This window comes from Epinephelus lanceolatus, chromosome 15 (genome assembly GCF_041903045.1).
Source record: "Epinephelus lanceolatus isolate andai-2023 chromosome 15, ASM4190304v1, whole genome shotgun sequence".
In the NCBI taxonomy this organism is placed as follows: domain Eukaryota; kingdom Metazoa; phylum Chordata; class Actinopteri; order Perciformes; family Serranidae; genus Epinephelus; species Epinephelus lanceolatus.
This window is the reverse complement of record NC_135748.1, coordinates 37,196,663-37,214,649: the sequence shown is the minus strand read 5'-3', so window position 1 is coordinate 37,214,649 and position 17,987 is coordinate 37,196,663. Positions and strand designations below refer to the sequence as shown.

At 43.0% G+C, this 17,987-nt stretch overlaps 1 protein-coding gene across 1 annotated transcript in view; it reads right to left on the bottom strand.

Annotated features, from left to right (window-relative positions):
* Positions 1–1,027: 1,027 nt before the first annotated feature.
* Positions 1,028–17,987, bottom strand: part of kcnh5b (potassium voltage-gated channel, subfamily H (eag-related), member 5b) — a 250,314-nt gene continuing 233,354 nt past the window's right edge. The window contains exon 13 of the mRNA XM_033641955.2: positions 1,028–5,616. Coding sequence (XP_033497846.1) covers positions 4,516–5,616 — 1,101 coding nt within the window. The 3' untranslated portion in view covers positions 1,028–4,515. The remainder of the gene's footprint in view (positions 5,617–17,987) is intronic.

Genomic DNA, 17,987 nt, shown 5'->3' with positions numbered 1-17,987 from the left:
ACTGATCTCACCGACAACAATAGTACAGCCAGAATATTCACATTAAAAAAAATTTTTTACGGTCCGCAAATCATGTTTATGTTTTGAATTTGTGTTTTGGCCTGTTGCGCCACCCACCGCCGTCTACCAGTCACGCAGTCAGTAGAGTCTCAGCATCAGTTACAGTTACAACTGAGCTACAGCAACACGGCAAGCAGCATTAGCAGTGTCCCAGTACATAGCATGAGCAGCCGGCTCCTCCTCAGCTGTATCCCGACAGCAGCGTTAGCAGCAGAGAAGCCGGACTTGCTCGAACGGTCCGCTGGAAAACCGAACATCAGGAGACGCAGCGACACAGCCCTGCCACGGCAGCTGCCTGTGGGCAAACAAATCAGTCTCCAGCGTGCCGCTGTCCAGCAACCTCGAATCTGTAGGGGAGGGGGGGCGGACACGACTCGCGGCAGTATTTTGAATTTGAGTGCAGTAACCGTTTTGGCCACATTCTTACATACAGCGCCTTTAACGTCCCTTGCATCCAAATGATCATGAAGGACATCTGTGAAACTAGTGTGCACACTTAAAGGGGAATTTCAGTTTATTTCAACCTGTCTCCTATCGTCCTAAATTTGTTTCAAGTGACTAGTGACATAGACATAATAGTTAGCATGTTAGCCGTTACCCTAGATACAGCCAGTAAGTGAACGGGCAACCTTCAAGTGCAAAGTTAGTCCACTAAACAAGCTTTTTTCCACAAAGACCGCCTCATATCGTTAGGATAAATGTCAGAGAACATATAGAAAATGACATGTAAACGTGTTGTCTTACCTTACCGGTGTGCTGCCATGTTTGTTTACCATTTAGCTCTGCTTTCCAAAGCGCGGCCGAAATATCGCGAGAACAAGCAGCGATCTCGTACTGTGTCTGAACAAGCCGCAGCAGCTGCAAGGCAGAACCGGACAGTAGCCTAAAAGGTTCATTCATTTATTTTATGAAAGATTTATAGAATAATGGCTGACTTTTTGCCAGACTTCAACTTTGTGGAGGAGGAATTTGATTTTGCAGAGTATGATGGCCGCCCTTATTTATGTGAGCCAGAATACACTGACGAAGAGCTTCGTGAAATTGAAGAACAGAGGAGGAGAGACAGAGGTACAACAGGTAGAGGACGAGAGAGGAGGAATGGCTGCTGCAAGGCTGCGTAGCTCTGGAGATTGGTGGTGTACCTGTGAATGCTGTGCCTCAGTGCCCACAGAAGAGGAATGCCTCTGTTGCAAAGAATGGGACCGGTTGCAGCCTTAGCTAAATGGTAAACAACAAACATGGCAGCACACCGGTAAGGTAAGACAACACGTTTACATGTGGTTTTCTATATGTTCTCTGACATTTATCCTAACGATATGAGGCGGTCTTTGTGGAAAAAAAGCTTGTTTAGTGGACTAACTTTGCACTTGAAGGTTGCCCGTTCACTTAAGTTTTAACAGGTCTGATGCTACGGCTGTATCTAGGCTAACGGCTAACATGCTAACTATTATTTCTATGTCACTAGTGACTTGAAACAAATTTAGGACGATAGGAGACGGGTTGAAATAAACCGAAATTTCCCTTTAAGTATGACACAAGCCGGGTCTTCATTAAATGTAGAGCAAATTTTAACCAAACTTTCGGAAAAAAATGGCAAAACAAAATACAAATTTACGAGCGCTTTTCCATCTACGACTGATATGTGAATATTGAGGGTTGGCTCATCGAGGTAAGCAGTAGGTGGCGCTAGTTCTCCAGTCAGGTGCCATCATACCACTGCAGGAGAAAAAGACACAAAGGAAAACAATGGTGCTTCTCAAAGTCAAGGAACAAACGGCCCAATTTCAAGGAGACTACGTCATCAAATCCCACCAAAAGACTTCGAAGTAGACCTTTGAATTCTACAGAGAATTGAATCCCTCCTTCAGAGAATTTTCAAGAATGCATGTGGGTATACTAAGCGGGCATGAAGTACCCACAAGTTTTTGTGCACAGTTTGCTGGAAATGAAGGCAGGGCCTCTTCAGTGATGCACACCTTGGCACTCGCTAGCCTGTTCCAATGCGTGTTCACTGAATGCTAGTAACGAATCATGCTTGGCCTCTGTAGGACCCGACTTGAAGGACCTGTCCTACCAAGGAAGCATACTTGACTTTGAGAAGCACCAAATGGGAGAATTATAATGTACACTGTCCAGCACAGCGGGTGATGAAAATGGAGAATTTTGAACAATGATTATTACAACTATGTGCTCTTGGAAGAGTTCTGTTCAGACATTGATGTGTTGTAAGCCATCAAGAGATAACAGAGTGAGCTCACAGTGGCCTTTGCAGTTACAGGACAAATTGCTTATGTTATGGTACATCATCTTTTTATTTTTTCAGCCTAATGTTTTTTAGCTTTAATAATTACGAAAGTGGTTTCATTTGTGAAGGTTATCTTGCTGACGTTAGTTTGCCACAGAGCTCATTTTTTTGGCAATAATCCAAAATCCAATGGAAAAATCTCACAGGCTTTTTGACAAGGGAGCCAGTGCGATGCTAACGTCCATGCCAGCCTACAGAAAAATGTCAACCCTGGAGCGCTCTATGAACTCCAACATGACTACCAGAAGATGTGTTAGGTGTCACTGACCCATAACCTCTAAGGGTACTTTCACAGCTGCCCTGTTTGGTTCGGTTCAATCATACTCAAGTTGGTTTGCCCCCTACGTGTGGTTCGGCAGGTGTGAACACAACAATCACACTTGGGTGCGCACCAAAACAACCGGACTGAGACCTTCTTGAAGAGGCGGTCTTGGTCTGGTTACAAACGAACTCTGGTGCGGTTCGTTTGAGATGAACCAACTCTAGGCAATTATGCAACTTGGGAACAAAATTATTCCTGATTCAGAACAAAGGAGACAACACCCTCAGACACTTGAGCCTGTTTCCTGCCACCTGTTCATTCACTCACACTGTGGATAATAAAGCAGGAATTACATGAATCTAGTCATTTAAAACTATTTGAGGCTTCCATGATGGCTACCGTACATCTATGTTCTGCCTATTCTTTTTATTCTGCCTTATTAAATATGATTGTGTGTGTGTGTCGTGTGATGGGTGCTGCTGCGCTGCAAGGTGAGTGGGGGACAGTGTCTGAAAACCTCGACTTCTGACAAAACCGACTGATCTGCCTCCTGCGAAGAGAACGTCTCCCTGGGCCTTCAGGGTTCACATCAAGAAGACGCCGCCACACTGTGCCCGTGTGCGTGTGAAGTGTGCGTGTCAGCTCCTGCACACACACATACACACACACACACACGCATATATACGTACGCACTCTGGAGCATAAAACTACTCCTCTGCATGCAGATTTAGAAAACTGATATCATAAAAAGTACAATATTCCATTTTTTATTACTTGAGCTTTTTGCGGCGAAGCTGCTGTCGTTAATGGAATTCAGAGCGGGGCTTCAGTGCGACGCTCGCTGGTTAAGACTGCCGTGTGTGGTGCTGGGGCTGTGGGATTACATGTCACTGTGCTGAGTGGACTTTTATGTGAACTAAACTCCGTGTTATTTCCCCAAAGCCTTCTTGTCGTCCCAGCTTTACCCAAAGTGCATTCTGCCATCCCTGATTCATGCAAAGGAATGGAACAAAACAAAAAACGTCCTTCAGTCAGCGACATGACAACAAAAAGTATAACCAGAATATTCTAGTGGCGTACCCGAGCGATGCATAGACACGAGGAGGATTCTAACAAAATAACCATTTATAAGGGTTTACCCGACATCAAACTGAGGACATTTCCGTAATCAAAAATAGAAATTATTATAAGAAGCAAAAGTGATAATTAATATAAAAACATACTGGAAAACTTCCGTCATGTGTTGAGGGATGCGTCTTCATCACATTTGGGAATCAGTGTTCTTACAGGGCGAAGCTGAGTCTAACTTCTATTCCATCTCACAGGCAAAGGAAAAAAAAAAAACTCCATCCTTCCCAGTTTCTCTATTAATAAATAATCCATGCACAATCCCTTTGCCAGTAAACCCTTTTGTTATTCAATGTTTATAGTGCTACCAGTATGCAAACCCTGAATGTCCACATAGTAAATTATCAATGAAAAATATTCATATGTACAGTGTAGCTCAATAAAATGTCAGTTCTCTTTAAATTCGATTTGCATGCAGTCAACTGCATAATATACAGGCAATAAGTACGTTCAGTAGTTGTTTCTTTGGCAGGCCAGAATCCAGCTGGACATGCATAGAGAGGTATGTACAATCACAAAAACGGGATCCAGGTCACTGCGGAGTCACGACTCTCACATGACCCGGAGGTAAAAGTCAGTGTGCAAATGTTAAAGAAGCCAGTTTTGTTTTTTTAATCTCCCAGGATTAAGACCAGTGGCGTAACTGGTGCCCAAAAATCGAGCGTAACCTTGAACTGATAATCGTGATCGTAGTTGAACAATGTGCCATGTGATCACTGTGTGTTCCAGTACACTCCCTACACCACTGGTGAAGCTCTCTTCAGAGCCCGTCGTCCTTCTCTGAGTCTGGAGAAACAGGCCTAGAAACGGTGAAAATGTCCTGACGTTGGATTTTGGTTTTGGGTGTGGTGGAGGCGGACAGCGCCCCCGTGGACGGCCGCTTCTTGTCTGAGAGCAGTTTTATAATTTCAGCTACCTGACTCTCCAGGGCGCCCAGACGGCCTCCCAGAGTCTGTATGTCCTCCCGGAGCTCCAACCGGGTCTCGTGCAGCGCGGCCTGCAGGGCCTGCTCGGGGATGGGGCAGAAAGGGTGAGGAGACCCCGCTCCTCCGGGGAGAGGGCTGTGGAGGAGGGGGGTGACAGCGGCGGGGGTTCGTGCCTCCCCCGCCCGGTCGATCCGCAGCTCACTCTTGGTGATGCCGCTGTCGCAGGAGTCTGTCTTGCGGAGGGGATTGTTGCTGGACACCCCGCCCTCCTCTGTATCCCCACCTCCTCCTGCTTCCTGACCTTTACCCTCCTGAGATAGCATCTCCACGGAAACAGCCTTGACGTTGTTGTTCAGGCCCTCCTTCCTGGCCTCCACTGGAGCCATGTTGTTTTTCAGGCGCATCCAGCCGCTGGCCTTGACGGCCGGCTTGGCCAGCGCGGGGCTGGTGCTGATTTTAAGCCTGACAGTCTGCTCACCTCCACCTCCAGCACAACTGGGCTGCAGCTCCATGATATCACAGTTGTTCTGCTTGGCGGGAGGCTCGCCAGGATGGCTGTACGCCAGAGAACTCTGCATGGGCGTGACCTGAGACACGGTGAGCACGCTGCTGCTGGGCGGAGCCCCGTTCTGCATGGAGGAGGGGGGGCGCTGCAGGCTGAGCGGCAGGGAGTGCTGCAGGCTGGAGTGGCCCAGCTGCAGGCTGTGGGGGTGCAGGTGCTGGTGGTGGTGCTGCTCCACCTGCAGCTGGTTCTTCTCCACGTCAAGCTGCGAGGCGGCTGCGGCTCCCTGGTTGCGGAGCTCCTTCTGCTGCTTGAACTTCTGGAAAAGCTTCCGCACGGGATGGTCCTGCGGGATGGTGAGCTGCACCTCATTCTTCGCTCGCTGCCTCTCCTCTTCCTCCTTCTTCACCTCACTGATCTTGCGGAAAATTATCTGCAGGGGAAACACACGGAAAAGAACAACATGGCGCTTATCAGAACATTTATCATTTCATATGAATACTATGAATAATAATTCCCTCTGTGGCGTTCTCTGCTGAGCCTCGCACATTTATCATCGGAGATAAAGGCTCTTTCTACAAGAGCAAGAAAAAAAAAGGGAAATTTATTATTATGGAAATCTGTCAGTCTGTCTCAACTCTTTCCCTTGAGCACATTCACATGTCAGGAAATTCTCTGCAGTGCACTCAGGTACTGCAAAGTGTAGCTGGCTCCTGGAGATCTGTGTTAAATTATCCATCAGTGCTCCTCCACCTCCCCCTGTATTATTCAGCCTAAGTCTGGCGCCACTCTCTCCTGGCTCCCCTTACACACTAATTACATTAGGAATGACAGAAATCCCTGCCAGGCAGGCAGCCAGCCATCCAACTGGCGATTTAAGTGTTATTCTTAGTTAAAATGATAATGCTCCCAGTAGCTGGAGTTATAGATGGAAGAGAGGAGAGCCGCCCACCTTGCTGTCCATCCATAATCTACCCAACCGACCATTTTTACCTCCTAAACCTCCGCCTGCACTTCCTGTTCATCCAGCCTCTGCTGCCGAGAGCTTCCTGAGCCAAACTGACCAAGGTCTGCGCTCAGCGAGAAGAGTCTGTCATCTCAAATCTCCACGGCTGCCTGCAGCCATAACCTGGAAGATTAACACTTTTAATTAAATTAACTCTGACATGTAGAGTGTGCTTTGATTAAAAGTAATTGAAAAGTTAGCACCGGTGGGTTTTGTTTTTGTACTTGTCTCTTTCTGAGGAGAACAATGAGTTCACTGTCTGTGCGTATAAATCAAAACAAGAATCCATCACAAGTGAGTGTCACTCTGCATTAACTTCAGCAACTGCCGTCCCTTCCTGTTGTCATGTAGAGAACCAAAACGCATCAGAAATGTCTCACAAAAGTGCAGCTGAACAGTGAGGTGAAGAGCACTTCAGCGTATAAATCTAAAAAAATACCTTTCAGTGTGTAGACGGAATGTTTTGGTATTTTTTCTATTTATTTTTCTATGGAAACACAAAACAATTATTAAATTTGTCAGTCACGTACTGTAGTGAATATTCTCTGAGAGCTGTCCACTAAACCCACTAAATACCCACAAAAGACTGATGCAAGTTATGGGAACAGTAACTTACGTAGACCTAGAGAGATCTGTCTCGCTTGTTCATGTTAAAAGTTTTTTTTTTGTAAACAATAAAGCAATTTTAAATCTAAATTTGAAAATGCTACATTTTCTGAAGTAAATGGAAGTGTGCAACTAAAAATGCAGCTGAAACAATGACACAGCAAACAACTTTGACTTCGTCAGGGTGAGTCAATTTTTTTCTGAGGTTTTTATTCCCAGTAGTGTTTGTTTTGTGTCCAGAACTTTAGATTATCAAAGTTATGTTTTAGCTTAAAATGCTATTTTCCCAAGCCCCTCGAAAAATGTTTTCCCATGTTCTGCGTGATGATGTTCATTCATTGATTTTCCGTAACCACTTATCCTGGGTTGCATATGTTGCTGGAGCAGCAGTGCACCCTGGACAGGTCGCCAGACTATCACAGGGCTGACACACAGAGACAGACAACCATTCACACTCACATTCACACCTACGGACAATTCAGAGTCACCAATTAACTTGCATGTCTTTGGACTGTGGGAGGAAGCTGGAGCACCTGGAGGAAACCCACATTGACACGAGGAGAACATGCAAACTCCACACAGAAGGGCCCTGGCTGGCTGGTGGATTCAAACCCAAAACCCTCTTGCGGTGAGGTGACAGTGCTAGCCACTGCAGTGAACCATTAATACCCACATAATCAGGCTCCCAAGGTGCTCAGTGACCTTGTGGTTCCACTTAGAGCTTCTGGCATCAGTAACAACAGTTTTTTTCTGTCATGGAATTAACGTAGAATTCTTTACCTGGAGAACTCAAATTGGATCCTGATCCTTCTTGTTGCTGAGTCTTTTGTATCTTAAGGTCCAGCTAGGAACGGGCAAATTAGCTTAGGCTATAAATGCTGTGGTGTGTGGCATTTATGTATGCTACATACTTATACATGCCTATACAAATAAACATTAAATAAAATAAATAAATACACAGCTATATATAAACCCTTCTAGCCCGCCTAATGTTCCTCTTTGTGACTGAGCCGAAGAATTTTGTGTTGGTGATCTTCCAAATCAGCTATATTCATTTAACCCCTTAAACAGCAGGGAAGCTAAGCAATGTACTGCTGTGGAGGTCACCTTAGTGCACATAAGATCTGAAAGTCACACCATAACAGAGACAAACGAACCAATGGAGGCAGTGGTTGATCCGCAACTCCTGTGTTCTGCAAGGTAAAATTAGAAAAGGAGTTTGGTGGCTTTGAAGAGAGCGAAATAATGGCTTCAGTTCCCTGCTGGAAAGAGCTGTCTCACAGCAAGGTAAAGCACTGAAAATATTTCACTGTCTATGGATAAGTGCCTCGTACAACCGCACTTTGATGAAGCTGAAGCATCGAAAGGTACCAAAACACTGAAGAAAATTTAGGTACACGTTACACTGTAGGTGATAAAGTGTCAGCACTAAAAGGTTTTGATGCCACTTTAACTGCAGGTGCTGAAAGGAGGTGAAGTGTTAGTTGAAGTGAAAGTGTTTAACTAGAATTTAACAAGTTTTAACTAACATTAAAGTGTTGACAGGAGTTGAAGTGTCAGTTAAAGTAAACTACCTAAAAGGAGTCGAAGTGCTAGCTGAAGGGACGATATTGAAAGAAGTTACCAGAAAGTGTTAAAAGAAACTCAAGTGACAGTAAGTCAGTGTGTTGAAGGTACCCTAACTGTTGGCTGAAGTGAAAAGAGTTGACAACAGTGTCAGTTGAAGTGAAACTTTGGAAGTGAGATTGTCAGTTGAAATAAAAGTGCTGAAAAGAGTCTTACTTGAAGTAATGGAAGGAGTCGAAGTGTCGGATAAAGTAGATGGTTTCTTTCTCCAAAGCTCTTTGATACTTTGATACAAATTGAATGATGTGGAGCTTGGAAAGATGGCACACGTCATGCTTTCATTCTTGTTTTGGTGTTTAACATGTTTTTGGGTTAAATGTTTTTTTTGACACCTTTGTAAATACAAACATTTTACAGGTTTAATATATCTTGTTCTTGGCTCAGATGGCCCAAGAAACACAGTTTCTGTGTTTGAGTCCAGCCTGACAGGACTCCTTCCTACACCTGACTGGACAAGCACACTACATGGACTTTAGAATATCACCTTAGAAAACATGGTAGCTGTCCTGGAAATCATTTAAATGATCCACTACATTAACATAAATCAAAAAAGTGTGAATGAATGAAAGCAGGAAAAAGGTCATGACATTGCAGAATTAAACAGGTTTTATCTAAAGTGCTGGATTCAGAGGTGATGAATCATAATGTAAGATGTGTCCTGAGGTTGCTGATTGGTTCAGCTTCCTGCTGCTGGGCTCAGCAGAGTCTCACCCCATCTACACCTGCTATTAACATGTGATTTGTATCAGTAAAAACTCATTTACTGCAGGTGTAGGTGTATGCAGAATGCCATCAGATTGGCCAGACCTCATCTGGAGGTGGTCTGGATTGCACTGTTATCAGATGTCAATGATAACAAACACTAGGCGTTGCAAAGATACTATGGATGTGACAAACACAGACTGTAGGGAAGGTGAGGTAGGTCGGTTGTTGAGTTCACTGTTTCAAGACTGACAAGTTGACAAGTGATTGATAGACATGAATTCTGGTACGGACATTAATGGTCGTCAGACAATGTACCCTAATGATCTTTCCTCTGAAGGCACAGACACATCAAACTGACTTCAAAGATCTAGCAGAGACGAAAGCTGTGTGTCGGCCAAAAAGTTGCACATGAATACACTGCATAGACTACAGCCAACACCCAACCAGCACGTACATTCTTCCACCTGCATGATAGGCAAGAAGTCTCCACACCAGCAGATGGTGGTCATCTATAATCATTCAAAATGGAAACCAGAGGCGTGTATGGAAGCTAGCTAGCACATTGACAATACAATCCAAAGTTGAAAGAATAGAGCATATTTACTGTGCGCCAGTGAATAATAACACAAACCATCTGGAAATGTTAATGCTAAAGAGCTCATTGGCTAAAACAAATAATCTTACCAAATGTAACAAGTCTGTTTTGGTATCATGCTGGTTTCACACTGGACGCTGGAAGCTGTTAATTGTCGCAAAGTCGCCTGTCAGCAGTCACCTGGCTGTTCACACCAGAAGCACATTTCTCTGCACTGATCAGCAAGCAACTATACTTCATTTAATTCACACGAAGAAATCTGCCTCTGTCTGCCTGTGTCTGATTGTCTGATTGTGTGTATAATTGCGTGTGTATGGCTCAGGGGCTCTGCTCGTCTCTTTGACTTGCTGTTTAGACACATCTGACAAATATGTGGAAGCATGGGATGCATATTCTATCATTTATTATACTCAGATCATTTATATCATATCACACTTTATTTTGTTTACATTTTCAGTGTGTTTTCTTGCCAGGTTTGGTCGTGGCTTGCAGAAAAGAATAAACCAGATGCTGAAACTATCATTGCAGATCATGAGACGGCCTGGGAGCTCAGCACTGTGCTGCGTCCACATGTAAACAGCCCAATCGGTTAACAGGGGCACCAAAAGCAAGTGGGCAGTGATCCGCGGAAAATTGGCACACGTCTAGACACTTCCACGTCCAGTGTGAACCCAGCGTCACTTTCTCTTGACTTTAGCTTTTTGTTTACTTGCCTCACTTCTGTTTCTCTTCTCATGCGCTGAACTGATCTGCTATTAAATGTGATTTCATTTACCAACAGGCTCCGCTATGCCAATGGCAATTCAACATGCTGAATCGGGGACACACCGCACTAACCAGGGTTGCAGATGAACTTTGACCGACAGCTGACCATCGGCTTGATGTGTCAGGGAGTAAAATTAGAGTAAAATGTCCCCATTACTGTTTGATAGATTGCCATGAAATTTGGTATTACGTCATTTCCTGTGTCACTTCTTCCAGTGTTTCTGTGACAAAACGTAGTTTCGTGACCAGACATACTCATCAGGGATTCCACCTAGTTAAAGATCTTGTAGTGTGTGACCCCTGTCGCCGGTCAGTCATGTAGTGTAAAGACTATGATGCCGACATCTTGCGTTGTGTGAACAGTACAACAATCTGACGACTTTGACAGTTGTGCAGTGTGAACTTGGCATAAGGCAAAGACTTTGTACCTTTGATTCCTTGTATTTCAATCAAGCCAAAAATAATTACAACTAATCTTATTCAAAGTAAAGATAGAAAACCATCATGAACTGCTGGAGCTGGTAGAGAGTGTTGTTGTATCCCCGATGCTGCAGGAACTGGCAGACACTCCCATCAGCCTCAGCTGTACTGTGAGTTTAGCATGCTAACACATCAGTGTGTTTTTATTGTCGTTGGGCACCATGCTACATGTTGTTGCCAAGTAGCTCAAAGCACCAGTGTGTCCAAGTGGAGCCTCACAAAGCTGCCACTGTGTCTGTTTGTCTAGAAGCTCTGTCACATGTCACTTTCCTGTCAACTAAACAACTGCTCAGCGTGCTCTAGTCTCTACCCACAGAAACTTCCAGCTAAACCTTATTATGTCACACTAGTTTTGGGTCCATTCTGTCCATTGTATTGGTAATAGGGGCAGAAATTGTCCATTGGACAGCTCATCATCCTACTCTGAAAAACACTGTGACATCCATTTGACAAAGAAAGGTGAGAACAACTGACAGCTGCTCATATAAGAACCTTATGGACACCTGAAGTTTGTGTCCCACAGACATTAACACAAAAAATGTTCTCTGCAGGTCTATTCTCAGCATCTGTCACACCGGAACCTGCCTCAGCGAGGACTCAAGATTCTCTGGATTCTTTGACACTCACAGTACGGCTTGTTGTGAAGGGTTCAGTTTGTCTCCTGGTTCTGACTGTTGAACTTTACCCCTCGAGCAAACCTTCACAGGGCATGGATCACTTGACAGGGGCCAAAGAGCCAGTGGAAAAGCCCTGATAGTTGGGGACACACGAACAGATTTGAATCTATGTGGCGCAAACGGAGGCAAAAACATTTCCATCTGAGTTGAAATGTTTCAGCCTGAGTGAAACTTTTAATTTTAACTTTATGATTTCCATGTAATTAAGGGGATATCTGGAACCTGGACCCTAATTTCATGTTTTTGTGTCTGACAAAAATTTTGAAATTGGTCCAGCATTGAGAGTGGCAAAACAGCTGCTATGTAAATACTCAGGGCATTTTCACACCGTTAATTTACATCCCTTAAATGTGCCTGTTTTTGCCACTGACAGCCTCAGATTGTTATTCTGAGTGTTTGACATGGACCCTAAAGAGAAATGAAAAGTTCTTCCACACCTTTTGGATGCTCGGCTCCAACTAGAAAACAATGGTTTGATGCATTGGATGTGCTGAATGTGCATATTAAGGCAGTACAGGAGGAGGTGCACATTAATAATCCTCCAGGACTGTAACATGCTCATGTTTAACCCAAACAATGTGTCATGTGACTGCAGTTGGTTCAGATCCAGGTTGGAACACATTCTCACCACAAATGAACTGCACCAGAGTTCTGAGACCACCTCTTCAAGAAGGTCTCAGTCTGGTTGTTTTGGTGCACACCTGAGTGTGATTGCTGTGTTCACACCTGCCCAAAGAACCGCACTGAGGGGGCAAACGAACTTGAGTTTGATTGAACCGAACCAAACAGGGCAGGTGTGAAAGCACCCTAAGATGCAACGGTCTGACCTCCTGACACTGATGAATACTATGGCTATTCAGACTTCAGTTCGTAGGTATAAAAGCAACCCATTTGCCATAAGAATGTCGATACTGGACGAATGCAAAAACTCCTCATTTTGTTCAGTGCTAACATTTGTTTCACGTCTAATACCAATGTCTTCAATTTTCAGTTCTCTCTTTCTAAAATATCTGGCATCAACGATAGGAAGTAATGGAGCTCTGGTTTAGATCTCATGACACAATCAGAATTTCAAAGGACAACACTAGGTTAGAAAACTTTTTTGACGAAGTAGACACTCAGTATTTTACCCAGATCCAGACTTTGGCTCCCCGTTAAGGTTTTAAATCAGTTGACCATGCAGTAATGGTTGGCAGTGTGACACGTCTTAAAGCGAGTGCTTTGACCACGTGGCACCAGGTTGAGTGGCCTGACACTTTTCTCACACTGAACCTAATTTCTCCTGACCCAATTATTCCGTCCTTCTGTCTCCTCGACAGCCAGCGCTCACATATGGAGCCTCATTCACAGTCTGAAGTAGCCGTCCACTGTGACACATGCACAGAATAACACAGAGAGATGAGTAATGCAGCTGAATGGCTCTCTCTCGTCAGCATCTGAGAATTCGTAAGAGGAGGCAAGATAGATGAATGGCTCCTTGTGAGACACTCGGATGAGCAGCTGTCATATTAACGCAGTGAGTCTCTGTATGAAGACAGAGATTATAAAGAGTGAGCTCTGCTGTGCTGCTTCACAAACCTTTGGTAATGCCTTTACCAGTGTAGTTGAAAGGTTGAGGTGACATAATGGCTGCAGTGATGATTCACATCACATCATATCATCAGCCAGACCTCTGATGACTCAGCACCTGTTTATCTCATGAACCAAACAGGTTATGAAAGTAGACCACATTGGTAAAAGCACAGTCTCATGTTAATCAAAATGTTCATTCATCTCCAGCAGTGAAACTACTTGTGTTTGATTTTCTCCTCTGGTGAGTAATTTGCTTCTTTGAGAGGCTTTTTAAATGCTGTTTAACTTCTATTCACCTGAAATATACTTGAGTTGATTATTTTCTTATAACATATTTTCAAATTTTGCACTTTATATGTTTCTGCTCAGGAGGAGCATTTTTCTCTCTGTGTTCCTAATCACATATTTTTCCTTTTACTATCAGTAAGTACTGCAGCTGCCCTTACAAAGTACATACTGTTGCATGGTGTATGCATACAACTGGGGCATACAAGTGCATCATAACATTGCACCTTGGTCTTTAGCCCTCTTGATTGACATTATTACAAAACACCATTCACCAAGCTTGCCAACGACAGTCTCCAGGGCTCTGCAATTTGTGTTGTTTTGCTGCATGTTCTTCTTCTTCTTCTTCCGAGGAAATCCTACTTTCCATGCGCGAAAAATCACCAAACTTTGCACAAAGGTCCAGTCCCATGCCAGATTGCCTCAGCTGCAAAAACAGGCCAATAGTCCAGATGGTGGCGATTTTAAACATCAGTTTTTCACTTATGGAGCCAATAAATCATTGTTAAAAACCAATTACCAACATCTCCATGCTGTCTAGATGCAATTTGTGTATTTTCGGATTTTTGTCTAAATAACTGAATTTTTGACAGCCGTTTGAAATCTGCCTTTACACACTAACAGTTGCTGTCTTGCACACAGGTGACTGGCTGAGTCAATTTGTGAAGCTACATGTGACGTTTCTGTTTGCCAATTAGCCCAGTGAGATAGAGGATGGTTCTTTGTGTTGAAGATTGTGAGTTCAAGCCTCAGCTCGTGTAACATTTCCATATGAGAAATCTACCCAAACTTTTCATAAAGGTCCAGTCCCATGCCAGATGTCCTCAACTGGAAACACAAGACAATAGTCCTGATGGTGGCGCTACAGCAAGCCTCTAAATTTCAAACCTTTGAAAATTGATAACAAATCAACCATATGTGCTACAGCTTTGGAACTTTCACTTTGAAATTTGCTTTTCCATGACATGGATGGCTACTGTCTGGCACCTTGATGCTTGGCTTAGTCCATTTGTGAAGCCACACAGGAACTGTCACTTGCCAATTAGCTCAGTGAGATAGAAGACGGACCTCAGTCTCAGAAGTTGTGAGTTCAAGCCTCAGCTAAGGCAGAACGGACATTCTAATGTGAAAGTCCTATGTTCAGGCATTATGCTATGTGGAATAGAGACTACCAAGGTTAAAACAATTATGATCCAGGCAGTTTTGCGGAGAGACAAATACTCTTTATCAACACTTTCCCCTGTTATCCCATGTCTCTTTTCCCTGTTTATTTGGCTTAGCTATCAGTCAATATGCAGAGTCTATCCAATAGCTACTTTTACATTTTAAAAAATGTTTTCATCTTTGTCACCATGGATAATGTTTAGCTCTAAGCTAGATCAGGCCAGTTTGTTCATAATTGCTAGCAGTTAATGTTATTCTTACTTTCTTGTTCTTGAGTTTTTTCTTTCCTTTGTATATTATGAGTCTGATCACTTCAGCCACTCATCCACAATTTGAAGGGCATGCCATAATTATATGATGTAACTTCTATGTTGTGATATGCTTTGTTTTAGTGTGTGTGTTGCTCAGAATTGCCTAATTTTGCCTAAAATTGCCCGGCCCCGACCATTGCTGTGCAGCAGCTATAATTTACTGTTGTAATGTCTAGCTATTCACTTACTTTTTCTGTGCTGCTCTGTGAAGCACTATAGGCTGCTTGATTGTATGAAAGGTGCTATATCAATAAAGTCTGATTTGATATTTCTGGTTCATCATTTAAGTGTATCTAACTGCACTTAACATGCTTATCTTCTCATTGTGACCACACACTCAACTGTGACAATGGTCTTATGTGAAAGCGACCAATGCATCCAGTAAATCAGCATCATATTCATGTATCCTTTATGAAAGAAGAAAGAAATAATCTACAGGAATAGAACTCAGGTACAAACAAGCTCCTGAAAAGAGCAGAGTAAAAATACTCTTTGCAATTTTGCCACCAGTAACCATTGGTAACCAATTTCAAATTAAAAAAAAAAACAACACATTTTCTTTGAAGTAAAGATGATGAGAAAGAATAGTATGGTGTTTTTATTGTATCTCTTGTTAGCAATGCATTGTTTTGATCTTAGATTATTTTCTTCAATTATATTTTATTTAATTCCATGTAAGTGTCTCTTACTCTCTAAAGTGTTTTCTGATCTGAGACTGTAGCTTCGAGAACCCCTGTGTCCAACTGACCTCCAGGTCTCGAAGAAAAATGGTGTCTTTATGTTGCTTTTACAGCTTCTCTCGAAGGACCTGAACCACAGTGATTTGACGGAATTCATGTTACAGATTAATCAATTGGATGAATAGATTTAAACATAATTTACTTGCACAACATCGCATGAGGAACAAGAACACAGAACTCAGCTGCTAGTTTTTATTCTAGATGTCTAATTAGGAGCTGAGATACCAAGCGACATCCCAATCGCCAGAATAAGTGCTGGCTATTTTTATGTTTTTGCAACCCACATGTTACATTTGCATTTGTACATTTCATGTGCAGCAATGTTGAATGTCAAATTTCAAAATGTGGTAAACGTGCGGTTAGATTTTGCCACAAAAACCACTTGGTATGTGTTCGGAGAAGATCTTTTTTAGGCTTTAAATATCTGGTTTAGACACTACGAACATGGCTGGAGATGTCCCGTATTCACATTCAGAAGTACCCACTTTTGTCGCTACAGACTGCTGGAAAGGTCCCAAACTCTTGTTAAAAAGTACCTGCTTTTCTCACACCAGACATGGTTGGAATTGTCCTGAATTCGCATTAAGATGTACCCACTGTTGCCGCTACAAGCACAGCTGATGTCCGAAACTTGCATTGAGAAATACCCACTTTTGTTACCATGAACATGGCTGAATATGTCCCAAACTCTCATTGAAAAGTACCCGCATTTGTCTCTACAATCACAGCTGATGTCCCAACTCACATTAACAAGTACCTGCTTGTTGCTACAGATGGCTGGAAATGTCCCAAACTTGTAAAAAAGTACCTGCATTTGTCACAACAAGCACGGCTCAATTGTCCTGGGCTCACATTAAGATGTCCCTGCTTTTGTTGCTGTAAACACAGCTGGAAATGTCCCAAACTTGCATTAAAAAGTACCCGCTCTTGTCCCTACAAGCACTGCTGATGTCTCAAAATTGCATTAAGTACCTGCTTGTCGCCACAGACAGCTGGAAATGTCCCAAACTTGTTAAAAAAAGAACTGCTTTATTCATGACGAACACGGTAATAAATACCCACTCTTGTTGCTATAAACACAGCTGGAAATGTCCCAAACTTTAATTAAAACGTACCTACATTTGTTGCTACAACTACAGCTGGAAATGTCCCAAACTTGCGTAATAAAACACCCACTTTTGTCACTACAACCATAGCTGGAAATGTCCCAAACTTGTGTAATAAAACACCCACTTTTGTCGCTACAACCACAGCTGGAAATGTCCCAAACTTGTGTAATAAAACACCCACTTTTGTCGCTATAAACAGAGCTGGACATGACCCAAACTCTTGTTAAAAAGTACCTACTTTTAACTTTAAACACGAATCTCATTAAAGAAAAAAAACTGCTCTGGTTGGTCTTCAGCAGTTGTCTGCTGCTTGGCAGCTGTCTCATCTAGGTTTCACAACATCCACCATCTCCTCCCCTCTGGATAAGAAAATTAGCCCATATACATGTAATCTGAAAGACGTCGCTTTAAAAAAGTTGATATGATACATATGACATGTAAAAATGTAACATGTCCTTGGTTTGCATGAATGTACAATGCCAACATTTTATGCTGGCATTTGACTGATAGGACAGAAAACCAGTGCTTTCCTTGTTGCAAGGAGTCGAGGATCTCAGAAATCTTCCACCACCTCTCGGATCTCTGAAATTACGGCATGAGCAGGTGTGATTTTGTAATTAGAAAAGGGAGTTGATTCCCTCCTGCTGAGGAGGCTGGTGAACCTGTTCAGAGGCAGTCTGATTGGAAAAACTAGAGAGGAACTGGTTCCTCACACGACAGCTGTTGCAACGTTTTGCCAAAAGTTTAGAATTAATTTAAAAGCCGCACAAAATGTTAATAGAAACAAAACTCTACAGATGCATAAGAAGCTTTCCAGTCATTCAGACCACTGTGTGCTCTGGTTCTCTCTTCTTTCTTATGAACAAAGAATCTAGATCTGCAAAGATCTGCACTCTTACGACCATTTTCAAAGCAATATTCACATTTGATTAATAAAACCTACTCAGAAAGAATTTAATTTAAAGAACTGCACTTGTGATGTATGAATTTCAAATGAACTTTCATGTGACTGCAGCGGAGAGAGCACAGTGACAGATTATTATGGCGCAGATCCAGTGAGTCCTCCTCTTCACATCAGGAGCCAAATTGACACATAAATCTTATAAAGCATTTCTGGAAGAGATGGAGTAAGTTAGAATCGACTCATCGTTGGTAATAAATTC